We start from the raw sequence: 26307 nt of genomic DNA on the forward strand, positions 1-26307 counted from the left end.
CTGTTTTACAGGCTTAACAGTGCATTTATGCAAACATATCTTTACATATAATGTTAAAGAGTTCTAGCACACAGGTATGGACACCTCCTTTGCATGCTTCTGGTAGCCCCTCTGAATAAATACATCTTAAAATGATAACATTGCTGCATTTGGATTTGTCAATTTATTCTGAATGTTTCCCTTTGCCACCACTTATGATAAAAACTTTTTTTTTTTTTTTAACTGAACTACGCTGAACTACAGAAAAAGGCAAACAAGATAGCATACCAGCTCTTTTGCTTCAAATCTATGAAAGTTTCCCTCTGATTTATTTATACTATGCAGATTAAATTATCTGAATTTGTGATCTCAAACTAATTACAAAGTCACCAAAGGGCATCTGTAGGTACACATATGCTGAATGCAAATTTTAAGCTTCCAATGCAACTGGCATTACTGAGTTTTTAGTACACACAGTCCTACACACAGGTATAAATAGCTACATAAAAACACACAGCAGAAAGAGTGCATTTGTCATTTTTTTCACACTGAAAAAAGGTATCCTGATTCCATAACACAAAATGAAAGATTTTATAAAAGAACAAGCTAAAAAAAAAACAGTTTACCTTTTCAGTTTTGGAGGCTCCACCATCTCTGCCCTGCACCATATAGTTTGTTTTCTTACTGATATTTCCAGTCACTTTGCCACCATAGCGCTCTATCAGTGATTTGGCTTCATCGCGCTCCAATGATTCAAGAACTCCAGTGATCACAAATGTCAAACCCTCTAAACAATTATCTGCACCCTAAAAGGAAAACAATTATTGATACTTTAGCAATTACCTTTACTTTATAACATACCTATAAAAAAAAAAAACATACTGCTATCAGCACTGAATATGTTCATTTACTATATGTCACTTAAATTCCTAAACATAACAATGAGTATTGTAAACTGCAAATTGAGTATTAAAACATAAGAAAAAACTTACTTGATACTGGATGACGTTTTAATTACTAATAAAATTAACATTTTTAGTATATATTTTTCATATTTTATCAAACAGCACAGCACACATTCAGAATTGCTCATAAATTTAGTTTTTTTCTGGCTTTCATATTGGCATCCCAGGTACACACAGGCAGGACACAGGTTCAACACAATATCCGGTGTATTTACAAAGTACACTGTGCGCAAATCACCAACACACAACACAATTCTTCTCTTCTCTGCTGCCAGTCCATTCACCTCCATTCCTCCAAAGGCTTTATCCTTTTCCACCCATCGAGCGGTGGTAACTGGCCCCTTTTTATAGGGCACCCAGAAGGACTTCAGGTGCACAACGAGCTTCTTCCTGCCGCACTTCTAGGTGAAGCGGAAGTGCTGCGAAATAGGGCCCTATAAATGTTCATGCACCCTCTAGAGGGGGCCACAGGCTCAAAAGGGTTGAGCTTTCAATGCTCATGACCTATTACCCCAAGGGTAAGCCAAGGGGGCTGCCCTCTGTCAGTCCGGGGGAGAAACACTCTCCTCTGGTCCTTCCATGCTCTGGGCATCCCAGCCGGGTAAGGGTTCCGGCCATCCGCCACACAGCATACTATGAAACATGCCACAGAGGGTGTAAAATTTAAGACATCATAAAAACATGGATAAACCAGCTTAGCATTAGAAAATAAAAATAGAAAGGAGTTAAATATTCAATCTATACTTTTAGAATAATTTTATTTTGTATGTACTATTGTTGTTTTTTTTAGCTACAGTATAACTAAATTGACATTTAAACTTCAGTTTGTTTTTAACATAAGGTTAATGTGAAACCAGCACATGATGCAAACTCATCCATTAATAACTATTGGCTCCTTTTTCATGTAATGTACAGGAGAATACTAGAAGTGGTAATTTTAAAGAAATAAGGTGGACATAGTGTGTCTGCAATATTCTCATACTAGGTCTGTAAATATTCAATGTATTTCTTACCTGGGGGATTTCTTTAGATCCTAGTGCTCTTGGGCCTTCCCTGTTAAGGTAGTTGCGATATGCCTGGTAGTTTTGTCGTTTACTGGCAGATTCTTCTGGGCTTTTTGACTATAAATAAACAGTTTAAACACGTTACATAAATCTTTAGAAATAAATATGCCTCAATTAAAAATATATTTTATGAACATGTGTATCAATGCTTCCATTTTTAATGCTAGAACTACATTGTTTAAATTCTTTTTTACCTGTGATTTCTTTGGAGAAATTTTCTCAGTCGTTTTACAACTGCTTTTCTCCTCCTTCAGAGAAGCTGAACTTGATTTAAATGAAGTAGATTCAGCTCCATCCATACTTGCTGTCTGGATTGAAGCCTCTTCTTTCCTTTTCATTTGGGCTAACTTAGCACTGGCTTTTACAGGCGAGGGCTTTTTGGGAGATTTCTCCTTTATGGTGGACTGTGAGTCTGTAGTTGTTTTATTCTGTTCTCTCGCACTATGCTCCAAATTTAATTTTTGAGCTATCAAAGGCAGAAAAATACAGCACGTTAAAAAATAATTTAATTAGAAACTGGCCATTCAAATGATTTTGACAACAAAAAAATCATTCTTCAACACAATCTCTGTGCCAAAAAAAAAAAAATTCTACAAAACGTTCAGCTCCAGTATTTGCACCAAACATCACTAATAATGCATATTATTAATGCATTAAAATCAGTTATTCAGTTCAAAAATATTAAACAAAATCAATTATAAAACTTCCACCTTTCATGAAAGTGACTATTGTTTAGCAGAAATATGCATTCAAATAAAACAAACCCAGGATTTTTACCTGACAATTTTTCATTTTTTTTGTCTGGTTTATCTGGACTTTTCCCAGTTGATGATGATGATACAGATGTCTTTTCATCATCTAAGTTCCTCTTAACCTGAAGATGACACGTAACAGTTACTAATATGATTAACAATATATGTAAATAACAGAACAATGAGAAATCAAACAAAATGACAATTTTTATTGGCTTACTAAAAACATTACAATATCCAAGCTTTCGAGGCAGCTCAGGCCCCTTCTTCAGAAGAAGTACCGTATGCCTAAGGGAAGTAAGCAGCAGGCTTGCAATTGAGTGTGGGGCTGCAGTTAAGGGTGTTCCTATTGGGCTATGCAGGGGGAGTATGAGTGGCCCCGCCATACATCTCCCAGGCAAAGAGAGACGTGTGTGGGGTTCAGGGGGTGTCTTACAGATGCCAAGGACCTGGCAGCTGGGAACTCGAACCTAGAAAAAAGGGATGACTAAACCTGTTGGCAAGTTGGCATCCTGCAAGATCCTAATGGGATAAGCTTAGGAGACGCCAGATTTTAGGAAGGGGCATTGGGTCTTGTGTTTTTAAGGAAGGGACTGCCTTGGATTTTAACCTTGTTTTTATTGGATTATTCATTGATATTAACCTCCATCTTGCACATTATTTTATTAATGATTTATTAACTACTAGCAAAATACCAGGAGAAGTAATGAAAAAGATAAGGAAACATTTTGAAAATAACGTAACATGATTGTCAATGTAATTGTTTAGTCACTGTTATGAGTGTTGCTGTCATATATATATATATATATATACACATACATACATACACACACACACGCACATATGGTGATGTTGCCGTTCGCCTGCTAGAGGGCCCTACTGACACCAACTCAAAATCTGATTGGTTGAAGCAACAGGTTAATCGACATTTATTGTGTGTTAGAGTGCCTGCACAACGGATTGTGAATGCCTCTCTGCCTGGCAACAAATGATGGCTGAAATGTGATTGGTTAAATGCTTTAATACGAAACTCCGCCTCCCATGGCTACCAAGCTGCAGTATATTACAGTATATGGAAGAAAATACGTTCCAGTTATAACCATTACATGTAGAATTTCAAAATGAAACCTGCCCAACTTTTGTAAGTAAGCTGTAAGGAATGAGCCTGCCAAATTTCAGCCTTCTACCTACACGGGAAGTTAGAGAATTAGTGATGAGTGAGTCAGTGAGTGAGTGAGAGTCAGTCAGTCAGGGCTTTGCCTTTTATTAGTATAGATAAGTGAAGCACTGCACTTTTGGAGACTGCTTTCTTTATGGAATAAACACTGAAACACTTTGCAGCAACCCCTTTGGTGACTGTGTGTGTCCTCATTTGCCCGCCTCATCCTAGGGAACGTTATCAATGGTTCTGCGCTCGGATGGCTACTGGAAGTAACCATGGAGTGTGGCGCCAACCCAGATTCTCACAGCTGGGTATTCTACTGTGAAGTCTACAGCGCATCCAAGGGTATTTTTCCCCTGTGGAGCCTTGAACAAGTCAGTTTTACCCCAGATAGGGAATTGGGCCTTGAATGGGTGGAAAAATATCGTTTCCTTCAAGTACCAAAGATACCAAAATGCTGGTAGTATACTGGTTTTAAATACTGGGGGTTTTCAGAACAAGTATAATGTGCAACCTTCAAAAAATTTATTTATATATATATTAAAGTTAACGTGTAAAATTTTGAAATTAATGTGGCCTGTTTAACATGTTAAAAAATATTGTTGCATCAAGGGCCAGTAAGAAGGTGATCGCATTAGGCAGTGCTTTGGTCAAGGCGGCATTTTCTTGTATTTTTTTTGTTAATATTACAAAACAATAATACAAAAAAAGTTAAATGTGAATCTAAAGAATTCCATACACATCCAGTACCTTTAAAAAAATTGTCAAATAACATTTTACTTAAAAGTTTCAAATTACACGTTTCACAATGCCTTGTCACATGTCAGTGCATGTTACTGGTATTCATTTCCTTGATTTATACATACCGACACAGGTGCAGGGGAGTGGGAGGATGGGGGGTTTATGGTAGTCCTTGAGCAATAACTAAAGAAAAGTACTGAAGGTACACATTATGCTTTTTTGTTTCTGTAATAAGATCAAATCAATGTCATATCACATAAGTGCAATATAAGTTTTCTTTGTATGGCACTTAAACCAAAATAATTTTTTGGCACTGCTGTATTTAACTTGCCAGTCTGCCAGGTAGCTCACAGTGCCTACTGCCTTAATATAATGACATAATTCTATCAAACAGAAGCGTAAGGATTATTCATACCCATTATTCCAGTATGCTGTATCTTTGCCAATTTATGCAAATAAGGCAACATAACCACCCAAGTAATGCACAGTGTCAGTTGTTAAGTGAGACAGCTGCTACAGATAACCTTTTTAGAATGCCAGGAGCAAAGGTGTAGGTAGACCAATGTTTTCCAACCATTTTTCTGTGGTGGCACTCTTTTTGTAACCTAAAAAAATCCCAAGGCACACAGAGATTCTACAAACCACTAAAACATTAATCTATACACTTGCTACACTGTGCAAAGGGGCAGGACTATCAGAGATGCCAGGAAGAAAAAAAAAATTATATATACATATATAGCTTGGAGGATGGCATTCACAGACACAGCACTTAGTGAACTCTTTGGATGCGTTTTCCCAGCTACCTTGTCCCTTTGCCCTGATCTTATAGGGCATATCTGGGTAGTTCTCATTGGAAACCAGTTGAAAAACACTTGTTTAGAGTAATTATAAAGTCATTGATGGTGATGAACAACTGAGGACTACATTTGCACAATTTTAACACAAGTTTTAATGTATGCCCATTTAAGAGGTGTTTAATTCAATTAAATCAGTCTTTAGCAGTGCCTTCAGACTATACAGTGATTTTGATTGTTTAATTGTACTTTGACACTTCAGTGTCTCATATGCCAAGCCAATTTGAAAATTAATACATTAGCCTCATTTTCTAATTGCCTTCTTTTCAACTTGTCTTTAGGAAGGCATTCAAATTCAGGTTGCACTTGCTCAAGTAGCATTTTGTTAAAAGGTCAGGTGTCAGGTCATTGTTTAAGTTTAAATTGTGCTATTAAATTTGTAAAAATTTCTTTGTTTTGATTCTACATTAATTTTGTGATTCAGTGTATGCCTACTTCATATTTTATGTATTTATTTTATGATTACTTATTTTAATGTAAGATGCGATTAATCATGATTGATTAATCATGATTAATTCCATACAAACAAACACACACACACACACACAGAGTATATACACATACACAATATAGAAATATATAATATACAGGTGCTGGTCATAAAATTAGAATATCATGACAAAGTTAATTTATTTCAGTAATTCCATTCAAAAAGTGAAACTTGTATATTAGATTCATTCATTACACACAGACTGATGTATTTCAAATTTTCTTTTAATTTTGATGATTAAAGCTGGCAACTAACGAAAGTCCCAAATTCAGTAACTCGGAAAATTAGGATATCCATTAAGACCAATGCAAAAAAAAGGATTTTTAGAAATGTTGGCCAACTGAAAGGTATGAACATGAAAAGTATGAGCATGTACAGCACTCAATATTTAGTTGGGGCTCCTTTGGCCTGGATTACTGCAGCAATGCGGCGTGGCATGGAGTCGATCAGTCTATGGGGTTAAGGTCAGGCGAGTTTGCTGGCCAATATTCGTACTCTAAAAATTCCTGGTAGACGGCTGCGTTGACCTTGGACCTCAGAACACACAATGGACCAACACCAGCAGATGACACGGCACCCTAAACCATTACCGACTGTGGAAACTTTACACTGGACCTCTAGCAACGTGGATTCTGTGCCTCTCCTCTCTTCCTCCAGACTCTGGGACCTTGATTTCCAAAGGAAATGCAAAATTTACTTTCATCAGAGAACATAACTTTGGACCGCTCAGCAGCAGTCCACTCCTTTTTGTTTTTAGCCCAGGCGAGATGCTTCTGACGCTGTCTCTTGTTCAAGAGTGGCTTGACACAAGGAATGCGACAGCTGAAACCCATGTCTTGCATACGTCTGTGCGTGGAGGTTCTTAAGGCACTGACTCCAGCTGCAGTCCGCTCTTTGTGAATCTCCCCCACAGTTTTGAATGGGTTTTATTTCACAATCCTCTCCAAGGTGCGGTTATCCCTATTGCTTATACACTTTTTTCTACCACATCTTGTCCTTCCCTTCGCCTCTCTATTAATGTTCTTGGACACAGAGCTCTGTGAACACCCAGCCTCTTTAGCAATGAACTTTTGTGTCTTGCCCTCCTTGTGGAAGGTGTCAATGGTTGTCTTTTAGATAACAGCAGCCTTCCCCATGATTGTGTAGCCTACAGAACTAGACTGAGAGACCATTCAAAGGCTTTTGCAGGTGTTTTGAGTTAATTAGCTGATTAGAGTGTGGCACCAGGTGTCTTCAATATTGAACCTTTTCACAATATTCTAATTTTTCGAGATACTGAATTTGGGACTTTCATTAGTTGTCAGTTATAATCATCAAAATTAAAACAAATAAACATTTGAAATACATCAGCCTGTGTGTAATGAATGAATCTAACATACAAGTTTCACTTTTTGAATAGAATTACTAAAATAAATCAACTTTGTCATGATATTCTAATTTTATGACCAGCACCCGTAATATATATATATATATATATATATATATATATATATATATATATATATATATATATATATATATATATATATATATATATATATATATATATATATATATATATATATTATATTATATATATAATATAATATATTATATATCTCTAAAGCCAAGCTTTCTTTGTAAGGTGACCTTGAGTGCTAAGATTATAAAAAGGGATTTTCTAATGGCGAAATATAATCAAAACAATTGTTCAGCCTCACGTATGAAATAAGATCCCCAGGGGTCTGGTTTGGAGCTTACAGTGGTTTGTACAATCCCAAGCAGCACATGCATGAGGCATCTTTATCCATTACTTCACGCCGTTTAGTAATTTTTTGTCTATGGTTGGCTTTTTCATACTTGGACAATTCTACCATCTCTTGGCAATTTAAAGAAACACGGGTAAACAGTGACGCAAAGAGAACAATGCTGCCGCTAGATGGCGCCACGGTGAACTTCTGTTGCAATGTGCGGCCATCTTAAGTTCGGAGACGTGTGCCGAACGTTGTGTCAGTGAAAAAGGTGCCCTGCGGTTCACCACAAACATTTTTCCGAACCAAACATACCCCATGACCTTCTCCTGGTCACAAAGGAGCCCCATGCCCAATTTGGTGGCTATCAGACGCCCGGTGCAGATTTGTATGGGGGACAAACATACATACACACATACATCGACTCAGCTTTATATATTAGATTATATATCTATACTAATAAAAGGCAAAGCCCTCACTCACTCACTCACTCATCACTAATTCTCCAACTTCCCGTGTAGGTAGAAGGCTGAAATTTGGCAGGCTGATTCCTTACAGCTTACTTACAAAAGTTGGGCAGGTTTCATTTCGAAATTCTACGCCTAATGGTTATAACTGGAAGGTATTTTTCTCCATTAACTGTAATGGAGTTGAGCTGGAAAGACGTGGGGCGGAGTTTCGTGTGACATCATCACGCCTCCCACGTAATCACGTGAACTGACTGTCAACGCAGTACGTAGAAAACCAGGAAGACCTCCAAAAAGCGCTTAAGAAAACATGCATTATATAATTGAGAAGGCAGCGAAACAATAAGAAGCGAGCGAGTGACATATACTACCATATTCATGAGTGCTGTTACCTTGGAAAGAAAGCAAGGTGTAAACCTAAACTTTAAATTAAGTTCATAGACAGGCTACCGCTGGCGTTTCACATGCCCACAGGTAATGCGGGATACAAGTTTAATGAGAGGACGCAGGATATAAACAAGAGTTTTGATCACTTTGTAACTAAGTTAAAATTGTAGGTGAAGGGGTGTGCTTATGCAAATTCGAGAGACTGTGTTTGTGGGGATTGACAGTTAAGGCGGGTGGGGAGTCACGCCATCATCTCCCTCCCATTTACCTCATTTCGCTCTGAGCTGAGCTCATGCTAACGCCGTCTTCAAGCAACTTCACACACTGCCACCAAATACTTACAGAAAAATCCACAAGTTAATACACACGCTGTCTCTAGAGTTTCTCCACACTGAATCCTCCAGGCACTACTTACAAAAGGTTACATTGACATTCGTGTTACGTTATTTTTAAAATCTTTCCTTTTCTTAGCACAAGCACAGCTGAGAAGCTTCGATGCATGTGCTCCATAACGCTGCTAAAAATAATGCATTTAATCACACTTTGCATTACAAGCAAAGGGGAGCTTTTGTCAATGCATGATTTCCTGGTACACAGATTACATTGATCAGCGCATCCCGATTCATTTTACCCTCGCACCACCTTAGTTTGAGAAGAAGTATGAAAAAATATGAGGTTAACACAGAAAAACAGATCACCAATTCAAGCTTTATGAATAATCGATTTGATATATATATATATATATATATATATATGAATGACCTCCAAAGAGCGCTGAGACTTTTGATATCATGAACGTGTGTACAAAAACTGGGGTCTCCTGCCCAGCAAAAGTCGAGCAGCCAGCGCGCTGCATAGCTGTGCCGGCCTTTGAGACGCTGACTGCGCTTCTGCCTTAAGTCAAAGTGAGCACTTTTAATTTTTTTCATCCTCCCCCTGCGCTATAGCCCAGACAAGTGCAAACACGGGACCCCTTTTCTACACCACGGCAAAATAATATTAAGGCGATTCACACTTTCTTTTGCACGTATACGATTATGAGGTCCTCAGCTCGGATTATGAAGACACGCACAGGAGTGGAGGACTGACAGTGCCATCACAGCCAATTATCTATCTATCTATCTAATGGCGGGACGTCTCACCAGTCTACACAAGACCCACCGCGACTGTCCCCAAAAGGCGATCATAACGTCAGTGGACACATCTCTCTATACTATATAAAAGAAAAAGGCAACTTTCCTTTCTTTACACCTTTTTTCCTTTTATTTCAAACCAAAGCCTTTCTCTCTTAACACTGCAGAGGACACAAAAATAATTTTCTTTAATTGCCGGTAAGGCACATTACCAGAGGCACAAATTTGAACGTTCACATAGAAAATGTAATTTCTATACCACAGCCGTCGTGTAGCCTTTCAAAAGGGATCTACTACCGAGAGATGATCCATATACATTTTAGCTGCTGTTAGTTCTACTTACCTGTTGTGTTACACAGTCCTTAAAATGTAGTTTACCCACAACCACTCCAGTAGTGCTCAATGTACCTGTACTTCTTAAAACGTTAATGTTTTACTGTTTAATAACTTACAGACTATATTTTATTTTTTTTATTTAATTTTTTATTTTTCCCTTGCACTCAGTGACCAAAGCTATACACACACATATAGACACATACAAACATACACACAAGTATATATATGTATGTATGTATGTATGTATGTATGTATGTATGTATGTGTGTGTGTGTGTGTATATATATATGACAGCAGCAATCCAAGCTGTGAGAAAACAGTAAAAAGGAGGTGTGTCAGACGTCGTGGTACATTTTCTGATGCAGCTAGACGAAAATAACTTTGTGACGCTGCCACCAAATACACAAAACAATTACTTTGACAATCATGTTACATTATTTTTAAAATGCTTCCTTTTCTTTTTCATAACTTCTTTAACACATGACATCGCTGCGAAGCACTGGTATTTTGCTATATATATATATATCACAGCGACACTCATAACAGTGACAAAACAATTCCATTGACAATCATGTTACGTTATTTTCAAAATTTTTCCTTTTCTTTTTCGTACCTTCTTTAACACACTACTTCTCCGCTGCGAAGCGCGGGTATTCTGCTAATATATTATAATATAAAATATATCTCTAAAGCCAAGCCCAAAGTTTCTTTTGAGGTTTTTTTTGTGTGTGTTTGTTGTAATATTTGCATATTTTTTTACTTATTAATTGAACTGCTGTAAAAAGACACATTTCCAAATAAAGTTATATCTGTCCATTTATTTCATTATGCATTATTTGTTCTCACTATTCACACACAATAAAAAATAACTTTATACCTTTTTATGTTTTGGAGATTCATCTAGCATTGCCAGTGTTCTTGCAAAATCTTCATCCTCATGAAGTTGTCGTTCTAACTATAGGTAAATAATAAAACAACATTTACAAATGCTGAACAAAAATTATGTATTTTATAAACTTGCCTTTATATCACAGGATGATAAGAGTGCCAGAACCTCTGTTCTCCCACAAAGTAAGAATAGCAAATGGGTCAAACCCATAGGAGTTAAACGGATAGGATGTATTAGGGATAGTGGAACTTGCCACGAGAAACCTGCCAAAAACCAAATCAGTATCCTGATATTTATCAGACTGCTGCACTGACCACTAAACCATCATGTACCCCTTTGAACAAAATATCATTAAACATGTTTGAAATAATCACTATCATCAGACAAACCAATGCTGTTTTGAATCTCGGTGGTCAGGTGTCAAGTCGCCCAGAAACAACTAAACGAAATGTGACATGTCTTGTTGATTAGGATAACAAATACAATATAACTAAAATACAAAGTAAATACAACACTATACTGACAACTAAACACAGTTATGAATACGAACAGTATACAAAAAAGTAAAAGGACAAATTCAGACATTAGTATCATGTAAATATCACTGTAGGAAAATATCAAAAAAGTTGCCATTTTAATTCAATGGAATATGTATGACTTCAATATGGATTTGATTGCCAAGATTAAACTGAATTTCAAAGACAGGCAAGCAAGTATCAGAAGTCAGGACACTAATCCTACAAACTGAAATGAGCATTCACAGTCCTAACCATATGCTATACAGTTGGAATCAGAAAATATTAAAAGCAGTATTTTTCTAACAGTTAGTTGGCTTTCAGTAATTGTCCTAAAATGCCTTAAAAGTTATTAAAATATCATTTTTTGAATTCATAACATGCCAACATCTTAAACATTACCATTATGCTAATTAACATTGATGGTGGTATCACACAGATATTTCCAGAAAACCTTCATTATAACCAACACTGTAAATTGTCTCCATCATTCTCAGCTAATGCTAATTTTACTGTTCACATTTCGATAAACAAAAAGATTAACTCACATATAAAGTAATATGATTAGTTTTGCAATAAGAACTGTTATATAATTATTACATAAAATCATATTAGGCTTTCCAATCTTGTGTGTGCATGTTCCATTGACAGAAGGAAGGACTTGCACCCTATCCAGGGTGGCTTCCTGCCTTGTGCCCAATGCTGCTGAGACAAAAGTGCTCTGTCTTAACGCCCAAACTATTCACCCAAAATGGATTCACAGGTTTGAGAATTCTACATAAATTGATACAGAACAGTTATTTGTGACCAATGAACACAAAGGTGTTCAAAAGTAAAAGATGTCAATAATCCCAGATGTAACATTAAATCAGTAGCAATCAAAAAATTCCCAAATGTTCCTGAAACTTACAAAAATGAAAATTGCAAAAATCTTTCCTTCTATCTAACATAAAGTGCAAATTCAATCAATGTACAGTATGTGTAACCTCTACTAATAGCTGTTTCAGTTTTATACATTGTGGCTATTTTTCAAATATATTACTTAGAACCTGCAATTGCAAATAACTACTCACATTGATGAAATTGCACAATGACTGTATGTAGCTCTATAAGACATAGATCTTTTCTTAACTTATACACCAGAAGAAGGCTACACAGCTGAACCACTGTGTCTCTAACATTTGTTTCTTTTCTTTGGTGTGGTAATACTTTTAGTTTATTCCTTTTTCAGATACTTGCTAATACTGCCATTCACCAATTCAATTCTCTTAAAATTGTATGTGGATTTACAGTAGAATTAACTATCACAGTAACACGCAACTAACTGTGCCAGCTTCCAAACTAAGGTGTAGACAAACAACAAGAGAAGTTAAATTTTAATAATAATTTTAATATTAAAAAAAATACATACATGAAGACTCTCAGCAAACTGAGTATAATTGTCACCTTCAAAATCATTTAATCATGTTTATCTGGCAGCTAATTAATGCATTAAAAAAGAGGAGTCATTGTATTGGGTTATCTTAACCTACAGTGCTCCATGTGTCTGTACTCGGCACCTGGGTCAAACACTGTACCTTATGACTGTTTAATATACTGATCCTTACTAGAGTGAGTGAATTTGAAGCACAAAAGTAAGCGAAAAATTTGAAAAGCTTTACCATAAACCATCACAACAGACAACTCTGCATGAAACAAAGGAATCGATTACAGTACCTTTTCATTAGACTGTAAACAAAGAAATCGTAATTTTGGAATATTTCAAAACCAGCGAAAAGCAGGTTTTAAAAGGTGTTGAACAATTCATTTTTAAAAATTTGTGTCAGAGACTGTACAATTTCTAAACAGAATATTAATACGAAGAAGGCAGAGTTTACACCACTGACAAAGAAAACAGTTTATTCTCTACAGTACATCTCAATATTTTTCAGTGCCTACTGGATGGAACAGTGCTTCCACTTCCCTGCACAATATCAACACTGGAATATATATTGAGATTTCCTTGTCAAGTCAGTGAAGAGATCAATTCAAAAGAAAACAGAATTAAATATACAACAAAAAAGATTCCCACCTCCTCATCCTCCTCCATTTGAAGTTGACGGGCAATTGCTTCATCTTCATGAGTGGAGTTATCGGTGCTCCCCACAGTCTGAAAAAGTATAAACGCCAAACATTTTATAAGAAATCTAGAGTAAACATTAAAAAATGCATAAAAGTACTCTGTACATTCATTATGTTAATATTGAAAAAACAGCATCACAATAGAAATAAAGGCAGAAAAGACTTTAAGATATAAGATTTGTACCAATTGCATAGTGTTGATCGGAGAAGTTTGCCGAAGCGTTTTCTGTATGCAAGAAACGTGTTACACTGACCTTGTCTAATGAATGTTTTCCTGGAAATTCAATGTGTGGCTGGCTTTGGCAAACTTTTAGTAATTAAAACCAGCATCTATATATATAATTCACTAAGGCAAGACAACCATGGAAAGCACGCCGGAAGGGGCGTGGATTCACTAAGCCGACAAGTGAGACACCTATGGCGCACGCAGGAAGGAGCCACGCCCACCAACTCCAAGGCCATTGGATACGACGACAACTCACAGAGCCACGCCCACCAACTCGGACGCGACACAGAAAAACCAGCGTCATTTATATTCGTCTGTCGTAGAGGTCACATGCAGCTCCAACCCACGTTGACTGTTAATAGAGGCATGTTTCTCGCGGAGGTGAATCGCCATATGCGGTGTGTAAAACAATGTTGCAATGTTACTTTTCTTGGTGGTTTATTAAATTACGGATTTTTCAAATGTTTATTTTTTTCCTCTGTGATTAAAAATCATTTAAAAAGCGGCCTGATTATGTGGCGTATGCTACGCCGCGGGTTGGCTAGTGACATCATAAAGCTGTAGCAGCCATTCACAAAACACTCATTTACACATACCAAAAGATTGTTGCTGATCTCTTTTGTACATACTGTACATGATGACGCAAATCTGAACAGAATTTCAGCAGGTTTTCCACCTTGCATGCTTTATTTTTTTTATACAGTTATCCCTCGCTATATCGCGCTTTGACTTTCACGGCTTCACTCCATCGTGGATTTTAAATGTAAGCATAGTTAAATATATATCACAGATTTTTCGCTGGTTCGCGGATTTCTGCGGCAATGGGTCTTTTAATTTATGGTACATGCTTCCTCAGTTTGTTTGCCCAGTTGATTTCATACAAGGGACGCTATTGGTGGATGGCTGAGAACCTACCCAATCAGAGCACGTATTACATATTAAATAAAACTCCTCAATGATATACGATATGCTTCCCACACATATTGATTTTTGATTGTTTGCTTTTCTCTGTCTCTTTCACTCTCTCCGACATTCTCTGCTCCTGACGGAGTGGGTGTGAGGAGAAGGACTGTTTGCAAAGAGGCTGTTTGCCTAGAGGAAACGGACACTCCTCTAAAAAATGCTGAAAGACTACCTCCACATTGCTGCCTTCCTTGCTGCCGCTTTATCGCGGTGCTTCGTATACTTAAAAAGCCAAACAGCACATATTGATTTTTGATTGTTTGCATTTCTCTCTCTCTGACATTCTCTGCTCCTGACGCACACTCCTTTGAAGAGGAAGATATGTTTGCATTCTTTTAATTATGAGAAAGAACTGTCATCTCTGTCTTGTCATGGAGCAGTTTAAACTTTTGACTTAAGGGTGTTATTTCATGTCTAGAGGGATCTAATAATATTAAAAAACGTATTTAGGTGGTCGTAAATAGGGAATCCATTCCCGGAAGGGTTTATCCATTCCATGAAAATCAGGAACCCTACATTTCGTTCCCGGGAAACCCGGGCGCCCGGGATGACACAGTGCATGGGCATCTCACATATGAACGGTTTTAGAACAACACTTATTTTTAATAGCAAAATACCCGCGCTTCGCAGCAGCGAAGTACTGCCTTAAAACTTTTATTAAGAAGAAAATTAAACCTTTTTAAACTGAGAAAAAAATATACCAATAATTATTTGTTAAGGATCTCTTTGTATACCACATTGTGAGTTCGGCCCTCGGTTGTAATATGACCAAGCTGTGCGCTGAGCTTACTGTTGAGCATGCAACGTACAGTTGGCCATGTGAACAGTAATCTTGTTTCAAATCTCACAGCTTGGATTGCTGCTGTCATAATCGGTTTGAGTTTCATGGTTTGTTTCAATTACGACAGTATTTGTAGGACTTGTGTTGAAGAGACATTCGGCATCTGTCAAGTGTTGTACGTATACAACCAGTTTCATTGATACTCACTTCACATCCAGCTTTCGAGAGTTTAAACATTTCTAAACTTCAAAGTGTCCACTACTGAAATCGTCACCTGTGAATCTAAGATGTTTAAGAGGCATTGGCGGTTGTCCAAAGGTGTAAAATATTTGGCCATTTCGGTAAACTTGAAAGCGACAACCGAACAATTCGATCGATGGTGATCACCTCGATAGACATATTAATGGGGGTACGGTTGGAATGATAAAGGAAATGGGTACCTGAACAATGTAAAGTAAGTCTAAAATACCTACACAATAACTACAATCATAATAAATGAACAATAAAACAGCAGAGAAGCCGTGGATTAAATAAAAAGGCTGTAGTTATCAGCAGGGAGATGTGAATACTGTGACGAAGCAAGGAAGGGAATGTAGAGACTGGAGCGACAGACGGCCTTATATAGGCAGGCAGCCAACAACGTGGGAGGCGTTGGGATGGGGGACCCAACGCCGCCTCACACGGTGACCGAGCTGCAGGCTATGGACTTGTATATGTACGTAAGCAGGATTCAGTTAGCGTTGGGAACCCGTGTACCAAATTTCTTGAAGATGGGCCCATAAATAACAAAGACCGTTGAAAAGTTCAATATGGCGGCCAACAGTGGCATCATACCACCGAAATAAGTACCAAATTTCAGCCTTCTACCTACATGGGAAGTTGGAGAATTAGTGACGTTGGAAAGTTCAATATGGCGGCTGACAGTGGCGTCACACCACTGAAATAAGAACGTACATTTGTTTCGGTTAGAAGGGGAAGCCACCTACCAAATTTCTTGAAGATGGGATCAGCCTTCTACCTACATGGGAAGTTGGAAAATTAGTGACGTTGGAAAGTTCAATATGGCGGCCGACAGTGGCGTCATACCATCAAAATAAGTACATACATCGGTTTCAGTTACCGCAGGGAAGCCGCCTACCAAATTTCGTGAAGATGGGGCCATAAATAAGAAAGTTCAACATGGCGGATGTTGTCGACCGTTATGACCATTACCTGTAGAATTTCGAAATGAAACTTGCTTAAGCTTTGTAAGTGAGCTGTAAGGAATAAGCCTGCCAAATTTCAGCCTTCTACCTACACGGGAAGTTGGAGAATTAGTGATGAGTCAGTGAGTGAGTGAGTGAGTCAGTGAGTCAGTCAGTAAGGGCTTTGCCTTTTATTAGTATAGATAACTCTGTTATTTCTTGATCGATTTTTACACTTTTATACGCTATATATGCAAGCTTGGCGTTCTCGTTTTCCCAGGAATTACAGCAGTTTCATTCCGGGAACGCTGGAATAAAAATGTCCAGGAATCCGTAGTCGTAAACAGGTTTTCTATGCTCTAACTGCAAAAATATTAGATTTATAAATAAAGAATCCTACTTGTGGAAATTCATTTATCGCGTAGAGTCTGGAACGGATTAACCGCAATAAACGAGGGTTTACTGTATAACTGTGGGGAGAATATTTATAAACAATGTGGAGGAGTTTATAAGGGCTTAAAATATATAAAAATAACCATACAAACATATGGTTTCTACTTCACGGATTTTCATCTATCGCGGGGGGTTCTGGAACGCAACCCCTGTGATTGAGGAGGGATTACTGTATACATATAGCTGACCATAATGATAGCATTGTGGGGTCTTGGCAGTGGATATGTAATAATGATCACTGTGTGCTGGAGCAGTCTCTTGCATAGCACTGCATGGCTAATTATGCACTGTGAGCATTGCACCACCTGAGACATTGCCACTACACTCCACTCATCCACAGTGTAAATTAGGGTTAGGGTTGTCACTAATTCCTTTTAGTATGAAGACTTGTTCTGAAGTGAGCGGTCAGCAGCAAGTCACAAACCCGCAGTCTCCAACTCAGAGGCCAGCACTTGCGGCGTGAGCTAAATGGAAAAATCCTTCAGCCAGCCACGCAGAACCCATCTCTGAGCACTGAGCATCTCCTAGTAACGTCAGCTGATCTTTCTTTGTGCCAGTCCCTAATATCTTGTGCAACATCACCATTACGCTCCACCCGTCCACAGTGCAAATCTCACCATTATCGCCAAATCATTTTAGTTCGAAGATTTGCTCTGTGGTAAAAAGCTGTGAACCCAAATGGGGTACTCCTTTAGTCAGCCGCACAGTTCCCATATCTAAACACTATAAGCAGTATGTCTTTTGGTGACATACCTGGGTCAGAACCCACCACTGCACTGTGCTTAACATTCAGTTCATCAGCGGTAAAGTTCCAGAACTATCTGCTTTATTGTAGACTGCAAACTTGATATCTTATGCAGAAACAAACTAAAAAAAAACTTCAGGTGTTTGCTTGACTCCTCTGATTGTTTACTTTCCAGCAGCACAGAGCTTGGCGAGAACCTCAAACGAATAGCCATTGAATGGCAGATGTTCATCCAGAGTATGGCTGTAACACTGATAATGAAAATTCACTCTTAATCCTATTCATTGTTTGTTATTATTGCAGTTGATTGTAAAATTAATATCTATTTTCCTACATATTAATTGTACCCAAATTGTTATTTGTTCATGGATTTCGTTTTTTTTCTTTCTTGTTTCTTAACACTAGAATTACCAGAGCCTACGAAAAAACTCGTAATTCCGTCCCACCTTAAACTGCTTCTTAAATCCCTTCACACCTCTCCGCCAGCGCCCTTTGTCTTCTAAATGTGCTGATAAAGAGAAGCCGGCTATTCCATCCCCCCACCAATTTAGAACGTGCACGAACTTCTCTCAGCTCATGCCTTGATTGAGTATCTGGGAGTGAAGTGGAGTTTTAGAGTGAAATAATAGATCGTTGTTTGGAACACACGCATTTCATGTCTGTTCCGTTTCTACAGTAATCTGTGTCAACACATTGTTAAAACAGAAACTTTTTTTATATTCTAGTAGTAGATGACAAAATGTAGGCATAAACTATATAATGTATGAAGCCTGAAGTCCAAATAGCAAAGAAACATTTTCACAAGAATAACACAATTGCACTTTTATTCAAACATATAACTGCAGAAAGAAAAAGCCGCCTTAACATGCGACATTGACACCAGTTTACTATAACTGACTCCGTGGTTCAATAGATACAGCCCCGCTTGGGAATCAAGGGTCACGGGTTCGATCCTCGCCCTCCCTTTTGAGAAGTAAACTGTTCTTAGTCTTACTGTTTTAGAATAAAAACATACATTTGATTTCAGTCTGTAACAGCCGGTGCAATTTATGATCTTTGTAAAGGTTAGCTTTTTTTTTTATTCACTTTTCACTCTCTCAGTCGCGTTCAGAATCAATCCATACAACCCCATCTGACACGGCTGTTTTCACTAAAGACGCTATAGCTCTGCAGTGTACCACGATGCATACTAACGCCCCCCCGGTTCTGACACACAAGCGCTGGCGAAGCTGCCTTCTTCGTATCTCACCGTCACTTGCTTTTCTTTTTATTCAGTTTTATTGAGTGTTCCTGCTGTATGCTTTTTCTTTTGCACCCCAGGACATGCAGAAGAAAGAATGGTAAAGACCAACTTCGGCTATATGCAATCATCAGACACTCCCCATCTGCCCGTGTCGTTCAAACACAGGAACATATATTGGTGTAAAAGTATAACAAAAGTGCACTTTTATTCAAGTGCACTTTTTCCATCGCCTTTTCCTGTAAGAAGCAGTGTACACACTTCTCTCTATGCTGTGGTTTCTATTACACACCTGAAAGAAAGAGACAATACATGTGAAAATATCCAGCATACAGCAACATGCGGGGACTGGCAGGAACACTCAATAAAACTGAATAAAAAGAAAATCAAGTGACGGTGAGATCGAAGAAGACAGCTTCGCCAGCGTCTGTGTGTCAGAACCTAGCGTTAGTATGCATCGTGGTACAGCACAGAGCTATAGCGCGTCTGTATTCTGTTTCTTTTGTACTCCAGGGCACGCAGAGGAGAGAATAGTAAAGAGCAGTAAGTTCGGCGCTATATGCAATCATCAGACACTCCCCATCTGCCCGTTGTTTTGTTATACTTTTCAATACTTTTATACTGCTCAAGCGGGCATGCTCAAAAATACACGTGTAATGCCACGAAAAGTGCACGCAGACACTTCATTTCGCAAACAAAACAAGTGCACTTTTATTCAAAACTACCTGTATAACCGAGAAAAAGAAAGCAAGATACAGTAGGCGATTGATACGACATCTTGCATGGTGCAATGCTAAGAAGTGCAGATTTTCATTCCGTGCTATATAAAATCATCACATTCAAATATTAACAGTTCCCACACACCCAAGGACCGTCCTTCCTACATTTACGACACGTGTACTTGTTGCCGTGTACACACCTCTCTGTGCTATGGTTTCTATTACACTGAATGAGCACCTGACACTGTACTTTCTTCCCTGGGGAAGGTCCGCATCAGAGAATTTCCAGTTCCTGCATAAATTCACACCCGATCTGGCGCTGTTCGTTTTCAAATAATATTGCATTAGTGCGATTATATTTTCACATATATTGTCTTTCTTTCAGGTGTGTAATAGAAACCACAGCATAGAGAGAAGTGTGTACACTGCTTCTTACAGGAAAAGGCGATGGAAAAAGTGCACTTGAATAAAAGTGCACTTTTGTTATACTTTACACCAATATATGTTCCTGTGTTTGAGCGACACGGGCAGATGGGGAGTGTCTGATGATTGCATATAGCGCCGAAGTTGGTCTTTACCATTCTTTCTTCTGCATGTCCTGGGGTGCAAAAGAAAAAGCATACAGCAGGAACACTCAATAAAACTGAATAAAAAGAAAAGCAAGTGACGGTGAGATACGAAGAAGGCAGCTTCGCCAGCGTTTGTGTGTCAGAACCGGGGGGCGTTAGTATGCATCGTGGTACACTGCAGAGCTATAGCGCGTCTTTAGTGAAAACAGCCGTGTCAGATGGGGTTGTATGGATTGATTCTGAAGCGACTGAGAGAGTGAAAAGTGAATAAAAAAAAAGCTAACCTTTACAAAGATCATAAATTGCACGGCTGTTACAGACTGAAATCAAATGTATGTTTTATTCTAAAACAGTAAGACTAAGAACAGTTTACTTCTCAAAAGGGAGAGGCGCAGGATCGAACCCGTGACCCCTTGATTCCCAAGCGGGGCTGTATCTATTGAACCACGGAGTCAGTTATAGTAAACTGGTGTCAATGTCGCATGTTAAGGCGGCTTTTTCTTTCTGCAGTTATATGTTTGAATAAAAGTGCAATTGTGTTATTCTTGTGAAAATGTTTCTTTGCTATTTGGACTTCAGGCTTCATACATTATATAGTTTATGCCTACATTTTGTCATCTACTACTAGAATATAAAAAAAGTTTCTGTTTTAACAATGTGCTGACACAGATTACTGTAGAAACGGAACAGACATGAAATGCGTGTGTTCCAAACAACGATCTATTATTTCCACTCTAAAACTCCACTTCACTCCCAGATACTCAATCAAGGCATGAGCTGAGAGAAGTTCGTGCACGTTCTAAATTGGTGGGGGGATGGAATAGCTGGCTGCTCCTAGCTTCTCTTTATCAGCACATTTAGAGACAAAGGCTGGCGGAGAGGTGTGAAGGGATTTAAGAAGCAGTTTAAGGTGGGACGGAATTACGAGTTTTTTCGTAGGCTCTGGTAATTCTAGTGTTAATCTAATTCAGAACCTTGACATTTAGATACTTATTTGGTACTTAATATCTAATATTAATGTATATCCTTTGTTATTATTGTCATCTTTACTTTTATTCCTCTGGTATTTGCTTGAGTATTTGTGAAAAGCTCTGGGCATGGTAAAGGTGATATAAACAGTGTCCTCCATAATGTTTGGGACAAAGACATATTTTTCTCAGGTTTAACCATCTGCTGCACAGTTTAAAATGACAAATTAAACAATTCAGATGTGATTATAGTGTACATTGCAGACTTTAAGGGTATTTGTATACAGTTCAGTCACACCATGTAGAAATTACACTCCTTATACATTATTATTACACAGTGCCATGAGTTCAGGTTTGATTGCTAACCTGGTTATTGTATTATGGAATTTGCAGGTTCTGTGTAACTTCAGATATTGTTTCATAACTAGATATTTGATGTGTATCATTAAGCAATCTCAATTGCCAAAATATTTTTATTTCTGTAGTTAAATTACATTCTCCCAGTTTAGGCTCACAGGGAGCTACCCAGGTTTTGCCTGTTGCTTATTAAGTGAATGATCTCAGTTCAGTATGCGCTACATACATGGAAAGTGTTTTATCTCTATTTTTACTATTACTGCTATTAACACTGATCAAGTAGTGACTTCAACAGTATTAAAAAAATACCCAAATTAAGAATTTCCTAAAAAAAAAAAAATACACTGTTAAAGTTTACAAATTAGTAGATGACATATAGTCAGCATCAGGAAATATCAAAAATTAAATCTATACTAATAAAAGGCAAAGCCCTGACTGACTCACTAATTCTCCAACTTCCCGTGTAGGTGGAAGGCTGAAATTTGGCAGGCTCATTCATTACAGCTTACTTACAAAAGTTAGGCAGGTTTCATTTCGGAATTCTATGCGTAACTGGAACCTACTTTCGTCCATATACTGTATACGGCCATAGCCTGTAGCTCGGTCGCCTTGTGAGGCGGAGTTGCGTCTCGCATCATCACGCCTCCCACGTAATTGAGTGCCTGCCCATATAAGGTAAATATTCATGGGTGAAGGACTGTGCTTTGCATATTCATAAGTGCAGCTACTGCGGAAAGCCTCCCTCAGCGAAAGTGCGAGAGAAACTTTTAAGTGCCGGGTCCGGGCTAAAATTAAATAAATCCGTGGACATCGCAAGATCGCACAAGATATTCGCAAGATACAAGTTTAATGAGAAGACGCAGGGTATAAAGCCTCGATGCTAAAGACCTGGCGAAGTATAAAAATAAAAAAACTAAAAAAATATCTCAAAAGTAGAAAATAACTGACATTAACTGTGCTACCATCCACAGCTAAAATAACGTCAAAAACAGCTCAAAATGTCAGCATTCCACAGTTGTATCTTAGTTTTCAGTTTTGTCTATGCAAGCTTATATCCCCTTATTCTAACAAAAGCTTTCCCAAGGAGTGCCATATGGCTTCTGTGGTTCTTTACTACTACATTACATGTAGGGAAAACGTATTATTGAAATGGTTTACTCATCCTTTCAGCCTGCCATTAGTCAAAAAAAAATCAATTCATTATCTTCCTCCATTTATTGTTTGACCTTATGTAATTAGGTGTGGGAATCAAGGCTTGTCTTTTCTAATGGAATGGATAGTACATACTGGAACAGAGCAATTTCGTAGAATATCTGTGAAATGCTTTTCAAATAATTTGATAATTTTAAATTCACATCTAAATAGTTGTGCAGGAGCAAGATATATGTGAGCAAATAAACAAATTTGATTATTAGTCACTCTGTGGTATAAATTATTATTTAAATTACAGAATGCAAAAGGTTGTAATGGAAAATTCAAAGAAAATTAAAAGATATGCTTTCGGGCAATAAAATAATCTAATATAAAAAGCTAAATCCACAACATTGGACCAATCTCTAACAAAATTTGCACACCTCCCTCATTTGATTAGCGGAAGATCGTAGACAATGCCTAAACTCAAATCTCTGATCTCAGGGGTACATTTTTTTTTGACAGAGCCACCAGAACAGACTAATGCTAGTCTAGCAGATAAATGAACCACATCTTAAAATTATTTACCCTTGCAACACCAGTATGCTTCTAGTATAAAATAAATGCACTTCATAATACAGTACGACATGACTTCTGAACGCAAGATAAAAAGAGAAGTGCTCAGATCTGGTCATGATCGCTTCGCTCAAAAATCCCCCCAGAGGCGCACTAAGCTGCTACCACTTTGTTTTATGATCGGTGGAAACAGAGCTGAATGCCGCTAAGGAGAAGTGGACTTTGTGCTGGCTCTGTGCCGATTGTTTTTAAGCTTGTTGCTCTGCGTGTCAATCATTTAAAAGCCTGTAAAGCAGCTCTTATCCTGTCTCACTGCCTTGTCTTGCGTGAAATTAAAATGTTTTATGATAGAGAGATGTTACTCATATCCTTAGCCAGACATCCATATATCATATGTGTTTACAAAGTGTGTTTTAATAAGTTTACATGTGTTTAAAGCAAGTGGAATGGGTATTTTCAGGCTTAAACTAAAAAAAAAGTGGTCTTTCTATATCGCAGATGGGTCTGGAACATAACTTCCGTGATAGGCGGGGGATTACTGTACATAAGACATGGATAGAAGACAAGACTGGCTCAATGTAGTGAACATTATGTGTTCTAGAAAACGCTGGAAAATATTTTTTCAATGACAAGATAATTTTTTTAAAAGGCCTTGTTCACACGGGCGTTAAAATCGAGCGTTTTTGCGTTCGTAGGCGTCCGGTGAGCGGATCAAGCGCCGAGTGTTTTCTACGTAGGAGTCAATGAGAGTGTTCACACGGGCTTTGGTGACGGCGCTTTGTCCGCAGCACGCTTTATCGGCATCAAAAACGTTGCATGCAGCTTTTTCTTGGTGTTCAAAACCCAACGAACGCAAGGAAACCGCTTCTAGTTTGTTTTCTGCGCGTTTATTTTACGCTTCGGAGGACCGGATATATATAAGTTTACATGTTGTATATGAAAAAATATTAATATTTTTATGTTTTCATATACAACATATATATTTTCATATTGCTTATTTTATTTTATTGTCTCGTGTAATTTGTAAACCATGAACCTATTAATTTATGTTCTAATATAATATTTGATAACGATTATGTAGGGGGGGCATTTCAGTGCATAACACCGGTGTAAGCGCACACTCGACTACTGTTTCCTTACCTCAAAGTGACAAGTAGTCTCTCTTCGGGGCTAACACCAAGTCGCATATTGGTTGATTGGCGTGCAATGTGGCATTGCACCAGCTGCAGCAGACAATCAAAAGTGGAAACCGACATCCAACAATAATTAAAAAACTTGCGCGGAAATTTTCGCATTTCTTCATAAAGCACAAAAAAAACTTCCTTTAACCCAGTGTTTCTCAAATAGTGGGCGCGCCCCCATGGCTCCGTCAAGGAGGTCAGCGTTTGACCTCGGGGAACATGCTTTTTTATTTTTCTTTTACATTTTTTTTGAATTTAGAATGCATTTTAAATCTTTTCTGTTACATTTAATAAAGCTATTCTTTGTTGTAAATTGGTCCATATTTCTTTCTTTTTTTATTCTCTTATACGTTAATAAGGATACAGTGTTAAGCAGAGGTGTACTTATAACAATTTTATAGACAAATGATACTATTTATAGTCGCTGGGGGGCGCAAGATGTTTTCTTCTTCCTAGGGGGCATGACAGAAAATAATTGAGAAGCACTGCTTTAACCCGACGTTGTGCAGTCAGAGGATGAACCCAGTAGCGGCGATTTTTTCTCTCCCTACGCCAGTATTACGAGTATTTTTAAAACAAGAATTTTAATATCTAACATAGCAAAATGGTCCATATTGAAAGGAGGCACCTCAAATAAAACGACAAGGGCTTTCATATCCAGTTCCCGACACTGCCTCCACAGGTTAACACACAAACTAAAATTTGGGCTGCAGGCTGGCGTTAGACAGAGACAAACGAACGCCGGTGTAGAAGTCAATCGATCGCCACCACAAAATACAACATAAACGTCTAGGACGTTCAGAGGAAGTTCGTTTATCCAAAAACTTAACACCCGTGTGAACAAGGCCTAACACTTATGTAATGTTGAAAATGGTCTCAAACCACAATGCCACGGACTTATAGTAAGACATGTTATAGTGCTGGGCCATTTTAACAATTTTATATATCTCCAAAATCCCCATTATTCCTACTGATTAAAATTTAAAATTAAAAAACACAGTTTCCTCCAAAATTGTTTTGCAATGACCATCAACAAAACCTAAATCACTAGGAAAAGCAACAAGTGATCTACAGCAGGAATGTTTTACTCATGTGCAATTGTATGTTAAAGAGTAAAGAGTTCCTGTGAACTAATAATAAAGGCCCTGGTAGGGGTATATTGTATACAGAAAAATATTCGGCCAGATAACACAGCTAGTAATTTCATTATCATTACAGGCAGAGATATAAATAAGTATTAAGAACCCGGAGAAAGGTTACACAAATGTTTAAAAAGTAAATACTTAGAAGTTTAATGAAGTATGATATAAAATAAAAAACAGAAAAAAAGTAAAACAAAAAAAGCAAAAAATGTATCTGTACATACCGTTTTTCTCTTTGAACTTGCTACAAGCTTTTTGTCAGAGCGTTGCACAGAACTGTTCCCAAAGTAATCAAGTACTGAAGTAGGAGAAAATTTGGCAGGACTTTTATGGGCTGTAGGTTTAGTCTCCTTGGGCTTTGAAGCTTGCATTTTTGTTGTTCCAGAAAGGCTGTCAGCACCTAAGCCATTTTTTCGGGGAATCTGTGTTGTTTTCAAAGTTTCAAAAGTGTCTTCTTCATCTGCAACAAAATGTGATACAATTAATA

The 26307-nt window shown here is 37.8% G+C and overlaps 1 protein-coding gene across 1 annotated transcript in view; it reads right to left on the bottom strand.

Moving 5' to 3' along the window:
- rfc1 (replication factor C (activator 1) 1) overlaps window positions 1-26307 on the bottom strand; it is a 55917-nt gene extending 29610 nt beyond the window's left edge. Inside the window, exons 1-7 of the mRNA XM_039751307.1 lie at window positions 26045-26307; window positions 13536-13613; window positions 10938-11015; window positions 2786-2882; window positions 2203-2474; window positions 1958-2065; window positions 606-785 (exon numbers count right to left, since the gene is read on the bottom strand). Coding sequence (XP_039607241.1) covers window positions 606-785; window positions 1958-2065; window positions 2203-2474; window positions 2786-2882; window positions 10938-11015; window positions 13536-13613; window positions 26045-26191 — 960 coding nt within the window. The 5' untranslated portion in view covers window positions 26192-26307. The remainder of the gene's footprint in view (window positions 1-605; window positions 786-1957; window positions 2066-2202; window positions 2475-2785; window positions 2883-10937; window positions 11016-13535; window positions 13614-26044) is intronic.

Source organism: Polypterus senegalus, chromosome 4, assembly GCF_016835505.1.
Source record: "Polypterus senegalus isolate Bchr_013 chromosome 4, ASM1683550v1, whole genome shotgun sequence".
In the NCBI taxonomy this organism is placed as follows: Eukaryota; Metazoa; Chordata; class Cladistia; order Polypteriformes; family Polypteridae; genus Polypterus; species Polypterus senegalus.